We start from the raw sequence: 21,015 nt of genomic DNA, 5'->3' as shown, positions 1-21,015 counted from the left end.
CCTGCAGCATTAGGTGCTGTGGAGAGTCAGACAGCCCTGCCTGTTGAAGAGTATACACATTTAACTTGATCTGCCAAAGCAGCAGCCTTACCTTTGCAAGAATGCCCATCTTCTGCTAGCTGGAAACCTTGCCTGCAGTAACACTGATAGGAACCATAAACATTGGCACACTCCTGGCTGCAAGGACTAGTATCACATTCATTCACATCTGTATCCAAAAACAAACACACACACGTTGCCACGGTAGGTCAGGTATCTTCCACTATTTTTACTCTGAGAGCAGTTACCAGGTCCTTCTGGTCAGAGTGAATAACGAGGGACTAATTTGTACCAAGAAGATGTTTCTGCTTTAGGCAGAATGCCAAGAAGCATGAGGATGTCTGTTCCACCTGAATTTTATGTTCATATATGCCAATGAAAACACATATACATGCAAACGTATGTTTCTGACCTTATGTTACAGTTGATTAAAATTATGTAATCATTGCCTTAAAAAATCATGGGTAACTTTCAATTCAAAATCAATTTTTTCAGGTTTTATCACTACCATGTTTCACCCTTACTAAAACTGGCATGAACAGTCTCCTGTCCTTACTTTGTTCTGTTCTCCTCTGTTAACAAAAGAAAAAGTATGAGAGGGAAAAGAAGAAAGGGAAGAAACTTGTTGGCTCTCATCTGACAGTGTGAATACTGAATATTTGCAAATTTGAGGACATCATGAGTTTACTGTATTTATACTGAACCTCACTCCTTCTCTAAAGTTCCTTAAATCAGACTGCAATTTCTTCTGAGTGGGAAAAATGTCTGGTACCTTCACAGTGCTTCTCATCATAGGACAGGCGGAAACCAGAAGAACAAGTGCAGTGGTAGGACCCAGGGGTGTTCTCACACGTGTGCTGACACAGGCGTCCAGGGTAGTTCCAGCACTCATTTATATCTGCCAGCACACCAAGCAAACACACACTCAGCTTAGAAGCAAAAGCATCAAACAAAACGCAGGTTATTTTAAAAAGTGTCAAGAGATTGATCTGCAGAGCATGAAATGCTGCAACCTCAGGTTTTATGCTCTCTGACTTTGTGCTCTAATTGGTGCACAGCAGTGATAAATCACAAGATGCCGTATCTTATGAAGAAAGCTGTGGCATCTTCAGAAAGATAAATACCTACAGCAGCAGAAGCATAACCCATATGGAAGTACCTTGCAGATTACTTTAATTGATAACCTGCAACTAACCAAACCAAGGGCACCTGGGCCACAATCACAACACAGAATAGCAGAGCTCTAAATGGCTGGTCACACTCGGCGATGGCTGCTTTGGAGGTGACTCTGCTATCTACTGAGGCTCTGCATTGCAGAACTCATAACTGCACACTACAGTGGTGCTAAGCACTGCCTTGAGGTCCAAGGCTCAGTCAATCAGTCTTTTCATCTCATCCTGTGCCTTACATACCAATACAGCTCCTGCTGAAGGCATCGTACTGATACCCCATCTTGCAGTCACAGCGGTAAGACCCAGGAAGGTTATGACAAATCTGCCCTTCGCCACAACGATGCACACCAGTTTGACATTCATCCACATCTGCAGAACCAGAGAAAGTGATCAGTTAAATACGGTTTGCTAAAAATCAATGTTTATGAAGAGAAAACACAAAGTAACAGGAATAGAAACTGCTAGGGTTGTTCCCTGCACAGAACAAAGAGAATCAGCCTTTCCCACTGTGCTCCTCTGGTCAGCTTTACATATCCTAAGTAAACTTTTGAAAAGGAATGCATTATCTTAAAAGTGAAAATGGCAACTGCAACGGACCTTTCCCAGTGTATTCTGCATTTCAACCTACACACATTTTGATTCTGATCAAACCTCAAACCATGACATTTAAACACCCTATTCTGACGTTCTGCCATTCTGTGAGTCACGGCAAGGCATTTAAAGCAAACCGAGAACTAGCCAGAAATTCTGCTCATCCCTTCAATTAAAGCAATTGCTATTTTCATCTCCAGTTGCCCTTTCAGTCTTGCTTCTGCTGTCTATACTTTACTCTTTCTCAATGTTGATCTTTCTTCTTTTCTCAATCAACTCACATTTTAATATTCTTCATGGCCTTTCATCCAAACCCAACACCAACAAATTAGCTGCTTCTCCACTCACATGCATCACTCCCAATCTCATTTTAATAATGCTCAAATGAGGATGAGAGTTTTCAATACACACTGATTTACAAGACTTGCAACATGACTAAATAGCTCATCAGTATCTAACAAATCCCTGTTACCATCTGTGACAAGAAGCATCAGAAATTCTGATTAGCCCTCAGAAACTTGTATTTCTTGAAGCATTCTGAGTTCTGCTGTTTCCTAAGCCATCGAGTTCTGCTTCCTTCCTGTTACTGACACCTTCAACTACTTTTACAACCCAAATTGCTGTTCATGTAACACTAGTTAGGATGATAGTCTAAGGCTGGAGGTTCTCCCTACTGCTCTCTTTGAAGTGATCAACTGGAGCACTATTTAACTTCAAAGGTTTTCTGGGCAGTTCTCCAACAAACAGCAGCCTTGGAGAGCGCTCGGGAAAACAGTCACTTGTGGAGAAAATCATAGGGAAGTGAGAGCAAGTTACCTGCCACAAAAACCTGGATGTGGAAAAGTGGGGATTGTATCAACCCTGGTGAGAGGTGCTGACAAATACTGCTCAATACTCAGCACAGACTCCCACCTAAAAAACTCCTGTTGGCACAGGGAGGGGTCAGGGATGGCAGGGAATGTCACTTGCCAAGCAAGGAATTCCTGACAGGCTCACAGATTTCTGCTGAAATGCTGTCTCACTTTCTTTTAATCCAGAGGCAGTATCAGAATAAGGAAGTTTTAAATGCAGATATACATTTGTAAAGTAGCAGTTTTATCTGTAATGTATTTGTGTGTGTAACCATTTTATTACTTTGTCCAGAGTTATATATTCCATTGCATTCAGACTTTAATTAGTTCTAGGGCATTATACCATCACCAGTATGCTGTATTTCACAATAGCTACAGTATTTTTCAGTTACATTATGAGGTAGCTTCTAATGGCTCATTTCTTAAACCAGAAAATACCAACATTTTAAAGAGAGGTGAATCCTCTAAGCAGAGAAGATAACCATACAAGTAGAGTTCTGCTGGGGAAACGTGCAGATTATGTATTTACTACTGTGAATAAATTTGAATCAGGAATCTAATTAGCTATTGTAATGCCTTAAAGAAACTAGTCTTTACCACAGAGAAGGGAAGTAGGACCATACGTTTGGGGTTTCTTTTCCTGCATGTCTCTGACTACTTAAAGAAAGCCATACAAAAAAATACCAGAAGATCCAGACTGTGGAGACACAGTGACATGGCAAAGACAGAAATCACCGGTTTACATTAAACATTTGTTTTCCCAAAATCAAACTGGAGAAGCTTCCTTATACCTGCTCCTTAAAAACATTGTCAGTCATGTAAAGTGGAGACAAAGCATCATCAGTAATTACAATGCATTGTGTTATCTCATCAGCCTATGAAGATATAAATGCTGCATGAACGGTGGCAATTTCCTCCTGTGTCACACATTACAAATACTCTCTTTTAGGAACAACTGGGGAAAGAAGCTGGCTTCTTTCTTTAAATCATCCACTTGAAATTTAGGAAGAGGATTTGCACTAGCCACTGGCAGGACTTGAAAGTGAAGGCTATTAGCAAGGCAGCCAGTACTTCAGAGCTGCTCAGTGACAACTGCTGACCTGTGAAAGAAATGGCAGTCATGGAGATGCTGGCATGGTGGAAACCCTAAAAACAATGTCGGGGCCATCACACTTCAGGTGGTGCAAGCGTACCCAGCCCCCTGACTTCTCTGCAACAGGACTGATGGAAACCAGCTGAAGAGCTGTGTCTTCACAGCAACAAAGAAAGACCTTCGGGGCCTTCCCTTTGTGACAATTGAAATACTTCAGGCTGCCCTACTCTGCCCCCTGGAGCTGTTTTAGGAAGCTTTCTCCACTTCCTCAGTTACACACAAACTGTCCCCATCTTGTGCTACTTCCAAATCTTCCCACCTTCTCAGTGGCCAAGCATCGTCTGGGTAGTCCTGGGGGTAAAATCATGAAGGGAGACAGAGCATAATGAATAGCAAAAAAGGAGAATGCAGAAATTTATGCAGAAATGGGGTCTATCTATACCACTATTTTTCATTTCAACTTGCTAATCACAGAATCACAGGATCATACAGCTTCTAACACAGTTTCCACCCACCTGGAGCAGCACAAAGCAAATCTTCTTTATTTTCCACCCTTCCTTTCATTCAAAGGTACTATAAGCAGAAATCATCAGGATTTCATCACTAACCAAAATGCTGATTTGTCTTATTTTTTTCTCCCCACTCTTGTTTTATGATTTCCTACTCTGTGTAACACAGAACATAGGGAATTAAAGAACACACAGCCAACCCTGCCTGGCCAAGCAGCAGGCTTTCAGTTCCTCTGTGCATAGTGTGCATTTACAGAACAAATGTTAATAAGAGACGAAATCTGCTATTCTGTGTCAGTAACTCCATAAACACATTGGAACAAATACAAATCAGAATCAAGCTGCATGCCAGCCTGTATGAATATTTCAACATTTTTTCACAAAGAAAAGTAAGAAGTTATCCTAAATAGACACACAACTGGATGTAAATGGGGAGCACCATTCATAGTGCTACGAAGAACATCCACTTAGTGCTACTCTTATGAGTCCATAAACTCAGTGTCTGTCTTTGCTGCATCCCATGGCTTCAGATCCTGTCACTCACAGTGAGATACTGTAAAAATAGCAAAGGATTGTGGTTTTGACTGACAGCATGAGTTTGAAAAGTAGCTAGAGCACATTCACTCCAGAACAGCAGCCAGTAAATCCCATATGCAGTCAAAACCAGTGTCACCTGGTGTACCAGGAGGAACTCCATGCAGCAGCCAGACATCAGTGCAGCATCCTGTAGTGCAAGCATATCACCGAACTCATTGGACAGCAAATGCATACAGCAAATTCCCATTTCCCAGTTAGCAACCTCAAACCCCCTTTTTTAGAACTGAAATGTTCTTCTTCCTCTGAGAAAGCACCTGAACAGACCCTGGAGTCTAACCTTACCGATGCACCGCGTTCCCTCCTCGTTGGAGTGGTAGCCTCTGCTGCATGTCAGCATGTTCCTTTGGCAGGTGTACGACCCAACGGTATTGATGCAGTTGAATCCTGGTTTACATGGCTCAGGGAGAGATGTGCATTCATTAATATCTGGTGAAGAAAATGAATTAGAATAGTGAGAGAAGCTACTTAACCTTTCTGGTCTGTTTTCTTCCAGCTGTTACTTCTTTCCCTTCATTTCAATATATTGTGCTGATGAAGGTCTCCTGTGGCAAGACTTTCAAATTCAATAAGCAAGCACGCATATCTTTGAAAGGACTGTGATGTTTAAGTTAAATTCACAGCAGGATTTGATGAAAACTACATGTGGTCAATATGTACCTTTTAGAGAGGCTAAAAGGAAGAGGAGTTGGCCAGTGCTGCTGCACATATGACAAACATATTCCCAGTCAAGACTTACCCACGCAGTTTCCCTCAGGGTCTTGTAAAAATCCATCCATGCAGCGTTGCTTTGACTCACAGTAGAATGATCCTTCTGTATTCTGACAAACGAAGTTTACCTTGCAACTGTGAGTTCCCCTCTTGCACTCATCAATATCTGTTATCAGATCAAAACACCAAATTGTGACCAGTGAAGCTGTAATTTTCAGTAGTCTTCATGACTAGCTAAATTCTCAGGAGGGAAGTTAGGAAGCATTACTGAAATCAGATAACAAACATTGCCTATGGGAAATCTAAGGTTTAGGTGCATTTGCTCTTGGCCATCCATTTTAGCAGAGGCTTCAGAACTTGTCTACAGCAAATCTGACTGAGATCCCTACTGCCTTGGTCACAGCATCTCTTGTAAACCACAAATACTCAGACAACTGCAGTTTTAAAATCCTAAAGACCCAAATCAAAACTACAGATAAGGTACACAAAATATGTTCCACACTCAAAAGCAAAATGGTCTCTTGCTCCTCAGTAATTCCAGGTAGAAACCTACCTCCACTGAATTTGATATTAATAGGGCACCTCATTTCAACAAGGCTGGGGTTTCCTGTGTACACAGGTACATGTGTATATATACATGTACTTACATACACAGAACAAACACTTATCCAACTCTGAAAACTATACTGAAAAAATGGGAATGACAGACAGTGATATTAGTAACCAATGTTCCTCCTCTGCAGCCAGAGGCCAACACAGATTTCTCATTTCTTATTACATGTATGAGATTATTTCTCAGAGATGTTCACCAGCCCAACGCTTGCTGGGCAGACTGAAAGCTTTAAAGTTTCAAGCTTATCAGTTTACACTCAACTGATCTGTGTTGAGTAACTGCAAGTACCAGCTGGTTTGCTGCCACTTTCCAGTGGAAGGAACCTCACCCAGGAAGAAACTTCAGCTGTAAACTCATTCAAAATTCAGTTCCGTGAATTTTTTCAAATGCTGCTGGCTCCTACGAACACTCCCTGTGATGAACATCTTTACTAGAAGATAAGACAGAGGAAACTACATCTGCATCCCCATTCCTCCAGGAGGACAAGGAGAGAACTGCTGGTACTTCTCTTTCTATTCTAAATCCTCAGTTAAATGCTAGGGCCACAAGGGAACATGCAGAAGGTACAATATTCATAGGTTCATAGAACCACAGAATAGTTTGTGTAGAAGGGACTTTAAAGCCCATCCAGTTCCAACCCCTGCCGTGGGCGGGGACACCTGCCCACCAGACCAGGTTGCTCAAAGCCCAGTCCAACCTGGCCTTGAACACTGCCAGGGATGGGGCAGCCACAGCTTCTCTGGGCACCCTGTGCCAGCGCCTCAGCACCCTCACAGGGAAGAGCTTCTGCCTAAGAGCTCATCTCAGTCTCCCCTCTGGCAGGTTAAAGCCATTCCCCTTGGCCTGTCCCTGCAGGCCCTTGTCCAAAGCCCCTCTCCAGGTTTCCTGCAGCCCCTTTAGGCACTGGAGCTGCTCTAAGTTCTCCCCTTGAGGAGCCTTCTCTTCTCCAGGCTGAACCAGCCCAGCTCTCTCAGCCTGTCATATATTAATTGTTTTCTTACCATATCTATAGACAGAGACAAAGAAAAATGTGGAATTGAGTATTTCATAAACTGCAAATTCAGGAGATATCTGTAGGCAATTTTACAGAGCAGTTCTGAAACTTTAGTCTTTCTTATAGGCCATTAATTTAAAGGGTACTTTAAAACAATTTGTAAAATTTTGTAACCTTTTATAACCTAACTTTAAGACTAGAAAGATTAGCAATAAATGTTAGAAATGCTGTAGAATCAGACAGCAGAACAAGACAGTCACAAATAACCTCTTCAATTAAACCAAGGTTTCTTTATAATGGCTGTATACAAAGCGAGATTTCTGAGCAGTTCTGTTTATGACCTTATGGTATATGTCAAGAGCTCAGTTCTTCCCCTGCACATCTTACTCCAGCTGTCAGGAAACTCTTTGTGTAAAAAATTTAGGAGTAAATAGCACTGACTTTTGCCCCAGAAGACAGGGCACATGTGTCTATTGCACACTCCCATGCTGCAGAGCAACTTCTGCTGTGCTGATGTTAGCAGCTCCAGTTGACCTCTATAACAGGCCAAGAAGGGGGAGATGAAGAATAACTTCTTAACCCCATGAGAATTCCAAATGTAAATAAATGCAAGACAGACCTCCTAAACACAGGAAGGGCCAGACTGAATCAACCCCATGATCCACTCAGGCTGTGATTCAGTGCTCAACAGCAAACAGTATCAGCCCCTTCAGAGAAAAGAAGAGCTGGGCAGAGGAATGCAATAGGAATTCCTCCATCAGTGAAATCTCTAACACCTTAAAAGCAGGGTAAATCCTAATTCAAAAGGTTTCTTCAATTTTCCAAATAATTTATAGGTATTGCTGGACTATTTCAAATAAATGCATTTCAGAAGCCAAACATTTGATCAGCCTTTTTTAGCTACAATCCTGGTATCACAGCCCAGCCGCAGTAAAATGCTTTGCTATTTCTTCCCTTTCTCTTTTGCTAACAGCTATTGCATCAGCTGAAGAACACTTGTCTTACCAACACATTCTCCATCCTTCAGTTCATAACCTGGCTGACAGCTCAGTTCCTGGAGACACTTGAATGATCCCACTGTGTTGAGGCAGTGCTCTCTCCGCTGGCAGGTGTGTGTGTCTGTCACACATTCGTTGATGTCTACAAAGAACAGTTCAACAAGTCAGTGCCATGTATTGGCAAGGGATCTGCCTCTTCCTGCTCTTTTGGAAGGAGTCAAAAGCTCAAGTGAAATCGTTTTTTTCCAAAAGATAGCCAATACAGCTTGTGCTCCAGTATTCTGATGAAAGACTTTTGTCCCAGGACCTTTTGTTAACACAGAGTAACTTAAGACACAAATCACAGGGAGAGCTCCTTCTCCTCCCCTCTACCCAAATGTGCAGTGGCATTGAGGACAAGTGATGCACAAAACTGATTAAATGCAGGGTATGGGCAGAGGATTGATAATCAGCTTCTGATTTACTGGAGAGAAACCTCCTGGACAACTGAATGAGAAAGTGGTTAATGCTCATTGCTCATGACCAGGTTTTCCCAGATCAGCGTATGTAACAATCTTGCTGCTTCATGCCACATGCTTCATGACAGGAGCTGCTGGTGTGGAACTGCTGCTGGAGACAGGAACTGAAACTGCCTGCCTGGCTGAAGGCGAAGGAGTCATGTAACGCACTGATTGCCTGAGAAATATGTCCATGGAAGTGGATATAACGAGGAAACATGGAGAGAGAAAACCTGAAAGGCTCAATCAAGTTTGTAAATTTGTATTTCAATATTAAAAAAGATTTGATTTCAGCAGGTGGAGAAGGAAAAAAAGTCTTTTTTTTTAGAAAAAAAAAATAAAATTACTTAAATACAAGGTTGCAGAATGTAGGACAATGTGGGAAGGAAATACAATACCTCTAAAATGGTACATTTTGATAGGTTTGGGTGAAATAACCTCAGATTCAGGTTTTGCTTATTTTAATAATGACAGCTAGAAATAGCAAGTACTTAAAAGCAACAAAAAGGGGTAGAGACTGGGAAGAGAGAATGTCCTGTGCTTCTCCACAAAATCTTACATATTTACATCTCTGTATACAGCTAAGAAGTACTTCTGGAACTAACAAAAGCCAAATGTGACCATAATCATTACCAGTCATCTGGTTTCTCTGCGCATGAAGCTGTTTTCATATATACTAATGCAAGTAATCTTGCCCCTGAGCTTGCCCCTGTTCCAGGGCAGTCTGGATCAGTCCATGGGGCAGATGGCAAGGCTGTGTTTCCATCCCTGAAAACAGAAATGTCAGAAGTGGGATTCGAACCCACGCCTCCAGGGGAGACTGCGACCTGAACGCAGCGCCTTAGACCGCTCGGCCATCCTGACCTGCACGGGAATGGTGCGGTGATGATGTGCTCCCCTGGATGTGCTCATCTTGGCTGTAGAACCTCATTCTCGGAGCAGTACAACATCAGATACATTACTTCCCCTCATGAAGCGTGAAAACAGGAAAAGCCATTTTTAAAACTTTTTGTCTCAGAAAACGTGTCAACTTTTTTTCTACCAAGTATATTAGGAGGAGCACCAAGACATTTCAGTTCCTGCTGAAGTCAGCTAACTGGTGACGTGCACTGAGTTTGGCAAGACCAGTGTGTTAGCTTGGTGCCATTTTATTTCTCATTTATTTGTGCATTGTTTTCTTCTCACCACTATTATTCACATGCTGCGTACTTGCTATCCAACGGCAGCTGATTAATCCACAGCAAGGTCACTGCCATGCTGGAGATCTCTCTGCCTGTCCCACACGATGCTGGAGTACTTCCACTGAGTGGCAGGTACTTGCCTACCTCAGTGTTTTTACATAGTGGTGTCCTCCTAAGGCTTGCACAGTTCCCTACTTGCTACAGATTAGAATGAAGAGTAAGGAATAAAATTCTTGTAAGTGGTCTTGGCTCTGGGGAAACACAGCCAAAACAAAGAAAAATCCCCAAACCAAACGACCTCCCCCTCCAGCTCACATGAGCTGCTGTGGTAGACCTCTCTCACCCGATCAGACCTAGCTCTTAAGTAAATTTGAGAGATTTTTCTTCTTCTTGTTGTTGCTTGGGTTTTATTGAATTTTAGAGGTAAATGGCTCTGGATAGCCACTCAACAGCATCCAAACCAGTGCAAAGACTCTCTGCTGGCGATACAACAGATCTGAGATTATCTTTTCTTGGAAACCACAAAAAGCCTTCCCACATAAACAAACTGTCAGCACTACACTGCATCATGTGAACTCCACTCAGTTCAGCACGATGTTGGAAAAGCCAGTAGGAGGAAAGCGTGCTTGTCTGAAACACTACCCAGAGAAGGTAGGAGGTGTTCCGCCTGACTCCCAGGTGTACACAGGTAGAAAGAAGGTCAAGATTTCACAGAGGAAAAAAAGATCTAATATAATTTCCTGGTTTGTCTACATTGTTTCATTCAATTTTCTAATCTCTGAGTACTTGAAAAAAACAAGTCCAACAGGTCAGAATGCATCTGAAGAAATTAGAATGATGGGAACTGGAAGATTACAAGCAGAATTTCTGCCTTCTGTGAAAGTTTTGTGCACAAGTGATGCACTGACTATCTCTAAAGCCTAATGATTGTGACCTGGGTTTAAATTGTGAGCCATGCAGTATGCACAGCTCTGCTCTGTCATATCCACTGTTAGGGTATGAATGTCATTCTCTGGTATCAGGCCAGTTGCCAGCCCACTGAAGTTCCCTTTCATTTCATTACAGACATGCCCTTTTTTGTTCATTTTCCTAAACACATTCCTAAATGGTCATGCCACAAAATGAGATCTCTGAAGACTTCCACCATCTTCCTCCTGAGTTCCCACCTGCCCTTGTCGTTGCTCCTCCTACCAATGCCTATTGCAAAACAGCATCCCTTAGCATGAGCGTGGGAAAAGGCATCCCTGGAACTATGGTCCCAGTTTGTGCTGGGGCAGCACAGAGCTGTTGCACAAGCTCTGTTCAGCCCGGGCTGTACCTACTGTCATTTTGCTCTACCATTATGAAACACAGTAGAGGGAAGTGATGACTGTATTTCTATAAAACAGGACAATCTCTCTCCTTTTTCCCTCCCTGTTGATTACCCATAAAATCAAGAATGCCCATAACCTGCCTCTCTTCAGTACTGGAAACCAGCTCAACAAGTCAGAAAGATGATTTACAGAGCACTAGGAAAAACAAGAGGTATGTTTTAAGTTTGAAACAAAGTTAACTCCCAACATGGGGAGCTGCAGCCTTCATCCAGTGCAGTTCAGACTGAGAGGTAAGGCAAGATGGTATTTAAAAAAAACAGGAATAAGAGGAAAAATAATTCAGTAAATATTAAAAACAAGGAACAGTTTGTTTTTGAAAAACCTACTAGGTCAATGTGTGTGGCAACAACATTCCTCATGTGATGTCAGTAAAACCAGAATGAAATGTAATCATGTAATACCTCTTCTTTTCAAGACGTACTTTGACATTAAAAATTAATTTTTATGCACTTTTTCTAACAATGTGAAATGCAGACTTCGTTTTTTCCTGCAGCTGTAGTTCCTCAGGATTTTTTTTCTCTTCAAATGACTTCAGCTCAGTTTGCTTTATGGAATACATCTGCTTAATGTAGTCCCGCTGTTACTTTGCAACCACCCATCCTGTACTCACGCACAGTCCCTGTGGGTCAGCAATAAAATGACCACTTGCTGGTCACTGGCAGAAGGGGGAATTTAGATGGGAAGAGCAAAGAAAGCAGTAAAGTAGCCTCCTGTCAGTGTGCATGTAGGTGGTGGTAATGACTTTGCCTGAAAGTCACCAGGAAAAGCAATCCACATTAAAAACATCCAACCTGGCTCTTATCTCTGGAGAACATGGAGCTTTCAAGCCTAAAGACATTTTAATATCTGTTCACAAAGTTACACAAAGCTGGTGTGTGCAAGCTGTTTAAACAGCTGGTGACTCTTCACTGTGCATGGGTGGCTTTCAGGAATTCTGGATATCTGCTCTTGAGTGCACCTGGAATTATAATCTTCCACAGTCTGACTAAAGGAAATTCAAGAGATAAAAGGTTATCGGCTGTTTTGCTGCTGTGCAAAGATTGCTCCTCCTGTCCCTAAAAATATGCAAAGAGTAACATCATTAAAACAACAATAATTTGCAAACAAATTACCAAGAAGCTTCCCTCATGGAGTTTGAGATAGCTCAAGATGGAGCACAAAAGCAGTTAAGCTGGCAAAGGATACCTTAGGTGAATATGGCTGCAATGAGACAGTTGAACAAAACAAACCACAGTATGCTCGTGGCTTTCCCCTTTGACTAGAAAAGTAGAAAAATGTTAACTACTGCAGATGTCCTCGAGCACCACAGAGGGCAGAGCTGTGCATCGGTAGGGAGCACACAGGGCTGATCCAGCCAAAAAAAAAACGCCAAAAAACAACAGAGAAACTTCAAGTTTTCTAGATTATTTACAAGGATACCTGTAAAAACCTGACCTGGAGTAGAGAAATACAGAGGTTTGATACTTAGTGAAGGAGAAGAGGATCTTTTATCTTTACAAATGAGAGCTGTATCCTTCATTTAATGAGCAATGCCTGAGGTTTATCTTTTCTCAGTCACAATAAAACTCTCTATAATGTCATGGAGTAGAGGACAGGAGAGGAAGAAAGTGAATAAAAGGAAGCACTTGGCATCTTCTATAGCCTCTTATGCCAAAGATGCTGACAAACATGCATTAATTTACTTTCAGAGCGCTCATGGGAGATGTAGAAAAGGACAGCTCTATATATATATATATATATATACACATAGTCCGGGAAAAACATCAGGGGATTAAATAGCAAGATCTTCGGAAGCAGAATGCAAGGTGAGGCAGTTCCTTCAGCTGCTCACTTACCAGACCTTCTATTCAGAAGCGTGGTACGTACAACAGGCTCTGTGAAAGCCATGAAACCCATCATGCAGACTGTGGCCAAATACAAGTACCATTTTCCATCTCACAATCTGGTACTTTCGCTGTAAAGACATCCTTATTTCCAGTAGCGTTCTCTCAGCCATTTAATTTAAACTAAATAATTTCATTAGTTTTCCATGCTTACCAGTATCTCTGATTTCAAAAGAAATAATAAAACTAACTAAATTAAAAAAAATTGTGACAATTTAAGAAAAACTCAGAAGATATTAAATTGCATTTCTGCTCTAAACTATGACAATGCATCAACTTTCCTGCTCATGCCCTTATGCCATATCACAGAGTCATGGAATTGTTTGGGTTGAAGGGACCTTAAAGTCCCATGGGCAGGGACACCTTCCACTAAGCAGCTTGCTCCAAGCCCCATCCAACCCAGCCTTGAACACTGTCATGGATGGGGCAGCCACAGCTGCTCTGGGCACCCTGTGACAGTGCCTCACCACCCTCACAGGGAGGAGGAACTGCTTCCTAGTATCTAATCTAAATCTCCTTTCTGTCAGTTTAAAACCATTCTACATATGATGCTCATTAATAAGATGAGATCATAGAGCTTTAAAAGATAGGAACAAAACCAAAGCTGTGATTGTCAGAAGATCGATGTTATAAATGCAGGAGAAGGACAGGGGTGGAAGGAGGTGAATGTATTCACACATGACATTATAGTCACAGGCACTGCTGCTTTCATTAGTGACTACAGGTCTCTGGGTGCTCCATTTTTCCAGCATTACCACACAACACTGCTGCAGTTCAGGTGTCTCTTAAACCAGCCTCTATGAAAGAACCCCTAACAGAAACTATTTCATAAGCTCAAGCCTTGGCTTTTGGAAGGAAATTGAATCCTCATAAATGCACTTGTAAAAATAGATTGGTTTCTTACATGAACTTAAATAGCAGGGATGATGCAGCAGAATTATGATGCATCTTTGACATTACACAAAGAAATTGGTGCCAGAATCACTAATAGACTAATCTGAATTTTTTCCATCATTTTGGAATGGATCTTTTCCACTGCCCAGACTTATGCAGATTTCTTGAGCTGTATTTATGAAGTTTTGTCATTTCACGATGTCTGGGGATTTGCCAGTATTGACACTGTCCAGAGAGATCAGCTGCTGTTTTCTTAGTCCACTTTAATAGTCATCAATACTGCTGTGGTCATCATACCTATGGAGTTTTATGATTTTTTGCACAAAGTTATACGTATCCTGAGAATGTATTGCTAGGGAAAAAGCCAAATAGCATACAAGTCATGATGTTAAGTGGCTGAGCAAATGGTGCACATGTGTTTTTACTAACTCATATTGAAATGTCATATGCAAAGATGGCCAGAGAGCCTTTGAGCACAAATGGTTTAAATGCATTGCAGAGCATGAAGAATTATGATGCTGTGGTGAACGGCTTACACCTATCATCTTACCAACACATTTTCTATGTCTGTTGAGTATAAAGCCCTCTGCACAGATCACTCTGTGGTTGACACAGTAGAATGATCCCAATGTGTTCACACATAATTGTCCTCTGGAACAAGCGTGAGCACCTGTGAGGCACTCATCCAAATCTATATCAACATGTTGCAGCCAAAAGGGAAAAACAGAATTTTATTAGAACAATTGCTGAAATGAAACAATACTTCTTTCACACTGGAGATGTCCAAATGAAGTGTGCTGGAACTACCGCATCAGCACCATGCTATAATACATAGAGTGTTACACTGAAAATAGGGCTGGAATAAATCCCCAGAGATCATCCAGTCCTTGCTTGCACCCCTACACTGTTGTCATCACAGAAAGAGACATTCTTGAAAACAGGCAGTCACACAGAGGCCATGCACACTCTGCAGGAAACCTGCTCCAGTACACCACCCCCCTTACCATCAAATCCTTACTTGAATACAGATAAGAAATGTCTCTTGCTGCAATTTAAACTTACTATTTCCACTGACATCACCAAATTCTTTCACCTCCTGTAGGAAAACGATTGCCTGGAAATGCCCCTTTTGATGCTGACATCAATTAATCAGATTAATTTCCACCACACTTGAGTAAGCAATGCACAGTGATTATTTCAGCTGGTGATATTAAATTCCCATTTTCTTCACAGACTCTCCAGAATTTCATGAAAATGATTTGTGATTTGTTATTCAATCAGATCTGAGATTAAGAGGGATGCGGATCATGTGTGAGCAATTCTGAGCATCAGAAGCTTCTTTCATTTCTCTGCTGGCTGTTATTGCTCTCATACTTCCAGATTTATAATTAAAGTATGTCACAGGACATTGCTTTTTAACCTCCAGCCCTTTCCCAAGCAAACATATCCTTCACCACTACCCAAACATGTCTATTTAAGATTTATACAACATGAGCAATCATGATGCAGCTTTGGAATTCACCATTCATCATTGTGCAGGCCTGAGCTTCAGTGTCAAGTGAAACACATGGAGCTGAACTAGCTCACAATGGCACATTCTTCACAGCACTGAAGCCTCACTGGATTCAGGTTTTCAAGAAATAAAACTAAACAAAACAGATGACAGGGCAGAGCTATAGCTCTGAGGGGGTTCCCCAGGACAACAAACATGCCCAAGTCCTGCTAGCTGCTCCCGTTCTCAGGAAGAAAAGCTGCATGTCCATAGTTGTGTAGACAGACACTGGGGAGGAACAGCAGCGGGAAGAGAAACGAAGAGGGCTGAAAAAAAAGCCTGGAATGTCAAAGGGAAAAAGCACGTGTCCAGGCTTGTCTTCACCTAAAGTCCCCAAGTAATAGGCACACTGGACAGATGTGCTTCAGGAGTCATCTGTAAAGCAGATCTGGTATTCCTTCTGCCACTGATCTCTGTACTGCCACTTACAAGTCACAATACTGAAAAGAAGGAACTCTTAGAGAAACACCTAGGGGTATGAGGTAGAAAAGTGCTTTAACCATGTCTCTGTGGTGAACATGAACCGCTTACCTTCACAAGAAATCCCATCAGCCATGAGTGTATATCCAGACAAACAAGAGCACACAACATTTCCTTCCACAACATTGCAGATGTGTTTGCAGGGACCATTATCTATACAAAGAAAATTGCAAAATACATTAGCAACCACAACACAGATCAGCTGAAGTTACAAACCTCCAGGTCACCCAAATATAACCCCAGTTTAGGCAATGGGGAATGCAGTTTGTAAACAATCTGTCCAGGCAGCCCTAATCACTCAACTCTCCTATTACTACACCTGTGCCACTCCTACCTGTATTGCTCACACTATGCTGCACAGCTGTCCTGCTTACCTTGAACTACACAGCAGGTGTGTAACAACGCTGAAATAAGAGAACAGCCCCAAATTACTTCCAGAGCTTTCCCCTGACAATTACTCAGCCTTATGCCAGAAGTAACAAATTAAGGACGTGCACTGAAAGCAGATTGGTGAAGGGATGTGTGGAATTCTATTCTGGCTCTCTAAACATTCCTCACTCATCTGCACCTTCAGTTTATACCTCCAACATACCTTTACACTTATCCTGCTCTTCTTCTAAAGACATGATGCGAAGAGGCTGAGAAGGAGAGGCTACCGGAGGGATGGTGGCTTCTGCTTCCAGCCTTGTCACCTGTCCTCTGTCAGGATCTGTAAGGCAAAAGAGATAGATCAGAGACAGCATTACCTCCACCATCACCCCATGGCAAGGCTCCCATTTATCCCACTCCATCGTGGTTTGCAGGAGGAAACATCCTGGTGACCTGAAGAACTGCCTTTGCATGGAGGTGAACAGTCAGTTTTAGAAGCTGCCATCTGTTTGATATGAGCAACTGTCGGACAGCCCAAACATGTAGAGTACTGCAAGCTAATGGAGATGCTCACAAACACCATGGATACAGATCAGGGAGTCTGCCTGAAAACAACTTCTGGAGAGTAAAATGAATAAAACAAAGTGTTACTTCTGTTTCCTCAGACACTGTTCTATTGTAAACACAGCGGCTGTCTTTCAGTCAGTGTATGACCAAAAAAATGCTGAATCCAAGCCAAGTCTTTAAAGTTCTTCTGTACATCCCATTTCAACATGGATGAAAAGGATCCACCTTTACAAGCATAGGATACCCTGGAATGACTTTTACACAACCAAGTGGAAAACATGACAGCTGCTATCTGTCACGAGGATTTTAAACAAACAGCAATGTTAAAGGTATCAGAATAGTTAAAAAGAAAAAAAGCTCTAGTACATTAGTAGGAGTAATCCAGTTTATCCATATCACCAAATCAGAAGCCTAAATCATAGAATCACAGAATGGTTTGGCTTGGAAAATACCTTAAGATCATCTAGTTCCAACCCCCTCTGCTAAGGCTAAATTCTCTCTGAAGAGGGATGTGTCCTGTTCTCATTGATCTGAGTACAAGTGTCACCCGGAGCAAAGTGTGAGCCACGGAACAATGACAACATTAAATGACTGAGTGATTGCAAGGCGGGTTTGAGGTATAGAAAGAGCCACTTAATTAGAAAAATATAAACATTACATCAGAGACAACCAATGGGCTATAACACGGAGGCAAATAAGAGGTTATGCTTGTGGTATAACCTGAATTCCCCAGAAAGAGAGCAGAGAACAAGAAGTAGCTTCTGAAGTTTCATCAATGTCTGCTTTCTCCTTGCCTCGCAGAACCACTGCAAGCACATCCTTCCTTCCAAGCCTCCGGAAAAAGTGTGACACGTTTTAAAAAGCAAAAGTTAAATGCAAAAACTTTCACAGTCCATCAAAGAGCAGGAAATGTGCTGGGAAAGGTTCAAATACAAAAGCATTCTATCTAATCACAGGAGTAAAAATTACCACCAGTATGAGATTCACAACTACCTGGTGTGGGTGCACAGAGCACATGACAGAGCCATGCACATACACAGAGAAAAATGGGAAATGGAAGGCCACCGTGCCACGTTGCCAGGTAGAGCACAGCTCATGCAGGTGTAACAAGTGAGGTGTTCTGCCCTGCCAGCTCCCTTGCTCAACCTTTGATTTGACCCAGGACTGGAGGACAGCAGCAACCCTCCCTAACCTCACACTTCCTACGTGTCTCAGCTGTGTCACTTGCAGTCCCTACCCTTGTTGCAATCCTCTTCCTCAAGGGATAACTGAGCCCCCCCCTCAATTCTTGGCACACGCATGAGGACTGCAGTCCTGCGCATCTGCACTGACTACCCAGATACAAGGTGTATGAACCCAAATCTGCACTCAAGTTAGTAGTGGGAGAAGCAAAGCCAAGCTAAACCACACACATATGCTCCAGGTGAAGGATGAAGCCAAATTTGCAGTGCTAAAATAAGAACCATTTTTTTTTGCCTCTTTTGGATCAGGTTCCTTCCCCAGAATTTTAATATAAGCAAGAGAACAGAGCACTGCTGCAGAAATCCTGTCAAACACATTATTGATGCAAGCACTGTAGCATGATGTTGAGAAGAATGACATAATGAATGCTGTTTGGCTTGGGCAGAAAGTATCTGAAGTCTATGGAACTTTGTCATTGGATGGCAGCACTTACTCTGCTTGTTAAATAACTGAAAGCACTTGTAACTAATATAAGGTTTCAACGTTAAAGGTTATCTGATTTCAGATCTTGCCATTGGAGAACTCCAGACATCAAAATAATTACAGCACAAGAGACTTTCTTTTCAAGCCTTCCACCACACTAGATATATTAAGATTTTGTATCACTGTGTCGTGGTTTAAACCCAGCCGCTACTGCTGAACCCACGACACGCTGAAAGATGTTAATGATTTTAGATAAAAATCAAAACTCAGGAAGCAATGATGTCTGGGGAAAAGTTCATTTAAAGGGAAGCTAACTGTGAAATACAAAATGACTCTGAGAAGAAAAGGTATTTCATTAACAACCTTTACAAATCCTCTTTTGAATAGTGAAAACAGTCTTCATTTGAACATATTAAATACCACCCTGCCCCCATGCCACCAATACACAAAACCAAGGCATAATTAAGTTGCCTAAATTGTTGGTTTCCTCTGTATTATTAACCTGTCCAATTCCTACAGCAAATGTCTATGCACCAGTACCCATCAAATACCTCACAGAAACAAAGCAAGCTTGATAGATCAATGCAGTTGGCACAAAGACACCATCATTCATGGTGTTTCCTGCCCATTTTCTCACCTGGAGAGCAGCTGGTCCCATCCTCTTGCAAAGTGAATTCTGGAAAACACGAGCACTTGTAGGACCCCACCGTGTTTATACACAAATGCTGACAGAGCTCCCCACCATAGATAAGACATTCATCCAGGTCATCTCCAGGCAGATTATTTGACAGCTCAGCTTCATTATTGATGGACAAAGCTTCATTGTGATCTTCTGTCTCTGAAACTACAACAGAACAACACTTGCTGTTTCTCTAGCAGGACTGTTAGGATTAGGACTGTACAGTACAGAGTGTTTTACCAGATGAACTCCAGATATCAAATCCACCCAGAACAATCCAAGAGCAAATGAACCCATCCTGAAGACCATTGTGCTGCAGATCCACCACCTCCTTCCTGGAGGGACAGTCATTTTACAGGGGCCATTGAGAAATACGGTGACACTGGGAGGTCACAAGCTCACCTTTCACATGGACTGCTAACACCGTTGCTACCATTATTTGAACCAATGAATCACACTGAGGCCCTGTCTGAAATTGGCCCCACTGAAGAACAACACTGAATTTCAAATTTCAGGAGAAAAACTTGTCCAGTTGGTTTGGAAACTCTTGTCAACACAAAATACTACTTTATTGGTTACCTCTGTAGCTAGCATCACAAACCTTCGGGGACCCTCTTGACAGTGACATGGCTATCCTTTCTACTGCTTTTAAAGCCTGCCAGAAGCACGATACTTTTCCTTTCTTGACAAGGTTTGCCAAGACTTTCTACCATACTACAGTAAGTTTTTCAGCAAGTTTTTTAGTCAGTTTTCCTTAAACACATATGTGCAAACTTCCTCGCTCAGTGAGGCCTCAGCTAGGTCAAAATAAACCCTTACATTTGTTGGTGAGGAAGAATACACACTTAGTTCACAAGAAGAAAATGGGCAAAAATGGAACTCCAGCATATGCAGGAGGTCACCATGCAACTCATGTGTGACTGGTGGCTACAGAGCGATATCAAGGGAGTATGGTCTTGGGCTGAGGGAAGAAGCAAAGCTGTCCAAGCTCCACATTCCTCATGCTCCCTTTATCACGCCTCTTTGGCTGCCGGGATTTGACTCAGATCTTCAGCATCACCATGTTTGCATGTTGAAAGAGTGCAAACTAACTTGCAGTCCTCTGAGGCTTCTCCAGAGTGTGCTATGAGAAAGCTGCTGTGATGTTCAGCAGCACAATAGAAAATCTATTCCCGGGATATTTCACTGGTATCAGAACCCATGGGACTACTTGCTTAATGAAGAATCTTTCAGGATTGCTTCTGCTAAAAGACAATGACCAGCTTCAGCTTTACTTCTTACCAATGTCTTGTGGCAGGTCTCTGTACTATGTGACTCAGGGGGAAAACCCAAACCCCCACACTACTAAAGAAGGTATATTTTAACAACCAGAAACACCTACTTTATTATTATTATTATTATTAATTTCAAACTGTTTTAAGATCAAGGAACTCTTTCCTGCAATGTCTTCAAACCATGACTGGACACTTACCTTTCTCAGGTGTCACTGTTGGCAGAGGTTCAGGTTGCCTTTTTATTTCTGGATGGATGAAGTGGTCTCCCCCTTCACAGCAGGACAGCATCACATGGCTGCAGGGATAGCCCAGATTGATGCTGGACTCACAGGATTTCCCCTCACTCCTCAATCGCAGGCCCAGATTACAACAGTCACAGCATTGCTGCAAGAAGAGATCAGTAACAAGGATTTAACACAATCTGCTCAGGGGTGAG

The 21,015-nt window shown here is 42.1% G+C and overlaps 1 protein-coding gene and 1 non-coding gene across 7 annotated transcripts in view; both read right to left on the bottom strand.

Moving 5' to 3' along the window:
• FBLN2 (fibulin 2) overlaps nt 1-21,015 on the bottom strand; it is a 120,043-nt gene that overhangs the window by 7,548 nt on the left and 91,480 nt on the right. For 4 of the 6 annotated variants that reach the window (XM_062620948.1, XM_062620923.1, XM_062620932.1 and 1 more), the window contains exons 5-15: nt 20,777-20,963; nt 19,264-19,470; nt 16,618-16,734; nt 16,077-16,178; nt 14,544-14,684; nt 8,173-8,307; nt 5,589-5,726; nt 5,135-5,278; nt 1,452-1,580; nt 812-937; nt 92-208 (exon numbers count right to left, since the gene is read on the bottom strand). In XM_062620948.1, coding sequence (XP_062476932.1) covers nt 92-208; nt 812-937; nt 1,452-1,580; nt 5,135-5,278; nt 5,589-5,726; nt 8,173-8,307; nt 14,544-14,684; nt 16,077-16,178; nt 16,618-16,734; nt 19,264-19,470; nt 20,777-20,963 — 1,543 coding nt within the window. The remainder of the gene's footprint in view (nt 1-91; nt 209-811; nt 938-1,451; nt 1,581-5,134; nt 5,279-5,588; nt 5,727-8,172; nt 8,308-14,543; nt 14,685-16,076; nt 16,179-16,617; nt 16,735-19,263; nt 19,471-20,776; nt 20,964-21,015) is intronic. The other 2 variants (XM_062620958.1, XM_062620966.1) reach the window with 2 other exon arrangements.
• TRNAL-CAG (transfer RNA leucine (anticodon CAG)) lies at nt 9,444-9,526 on the bottom strand. The gene has a single exon. It is a non-coding gene; the product is annotated as a tRNA-Leu (tRNA).

This window comes from Pezoporus occidentalis, unplaced genomic scaffold (assembly GCF_034315485.1).
Source record: "Pezoporus occidentalis ecotype Australia unplaced genomic scaffold, CSIRO_AGI_Poc_V1 ctg106, whole genome shotgun sequence".
NCBI classification, from domain to species: domain Eukaryota; kingdom Metazoa; phylum Chordata; class Aves; order Psittaciformes; family Psittacidae; genus Pezoporus; species Pezoporus occidentalis.
Note: the sequence above shows the minus strand (reverse complement) of the source record. Positions and strands in the feature narration are given on the sequence as shown.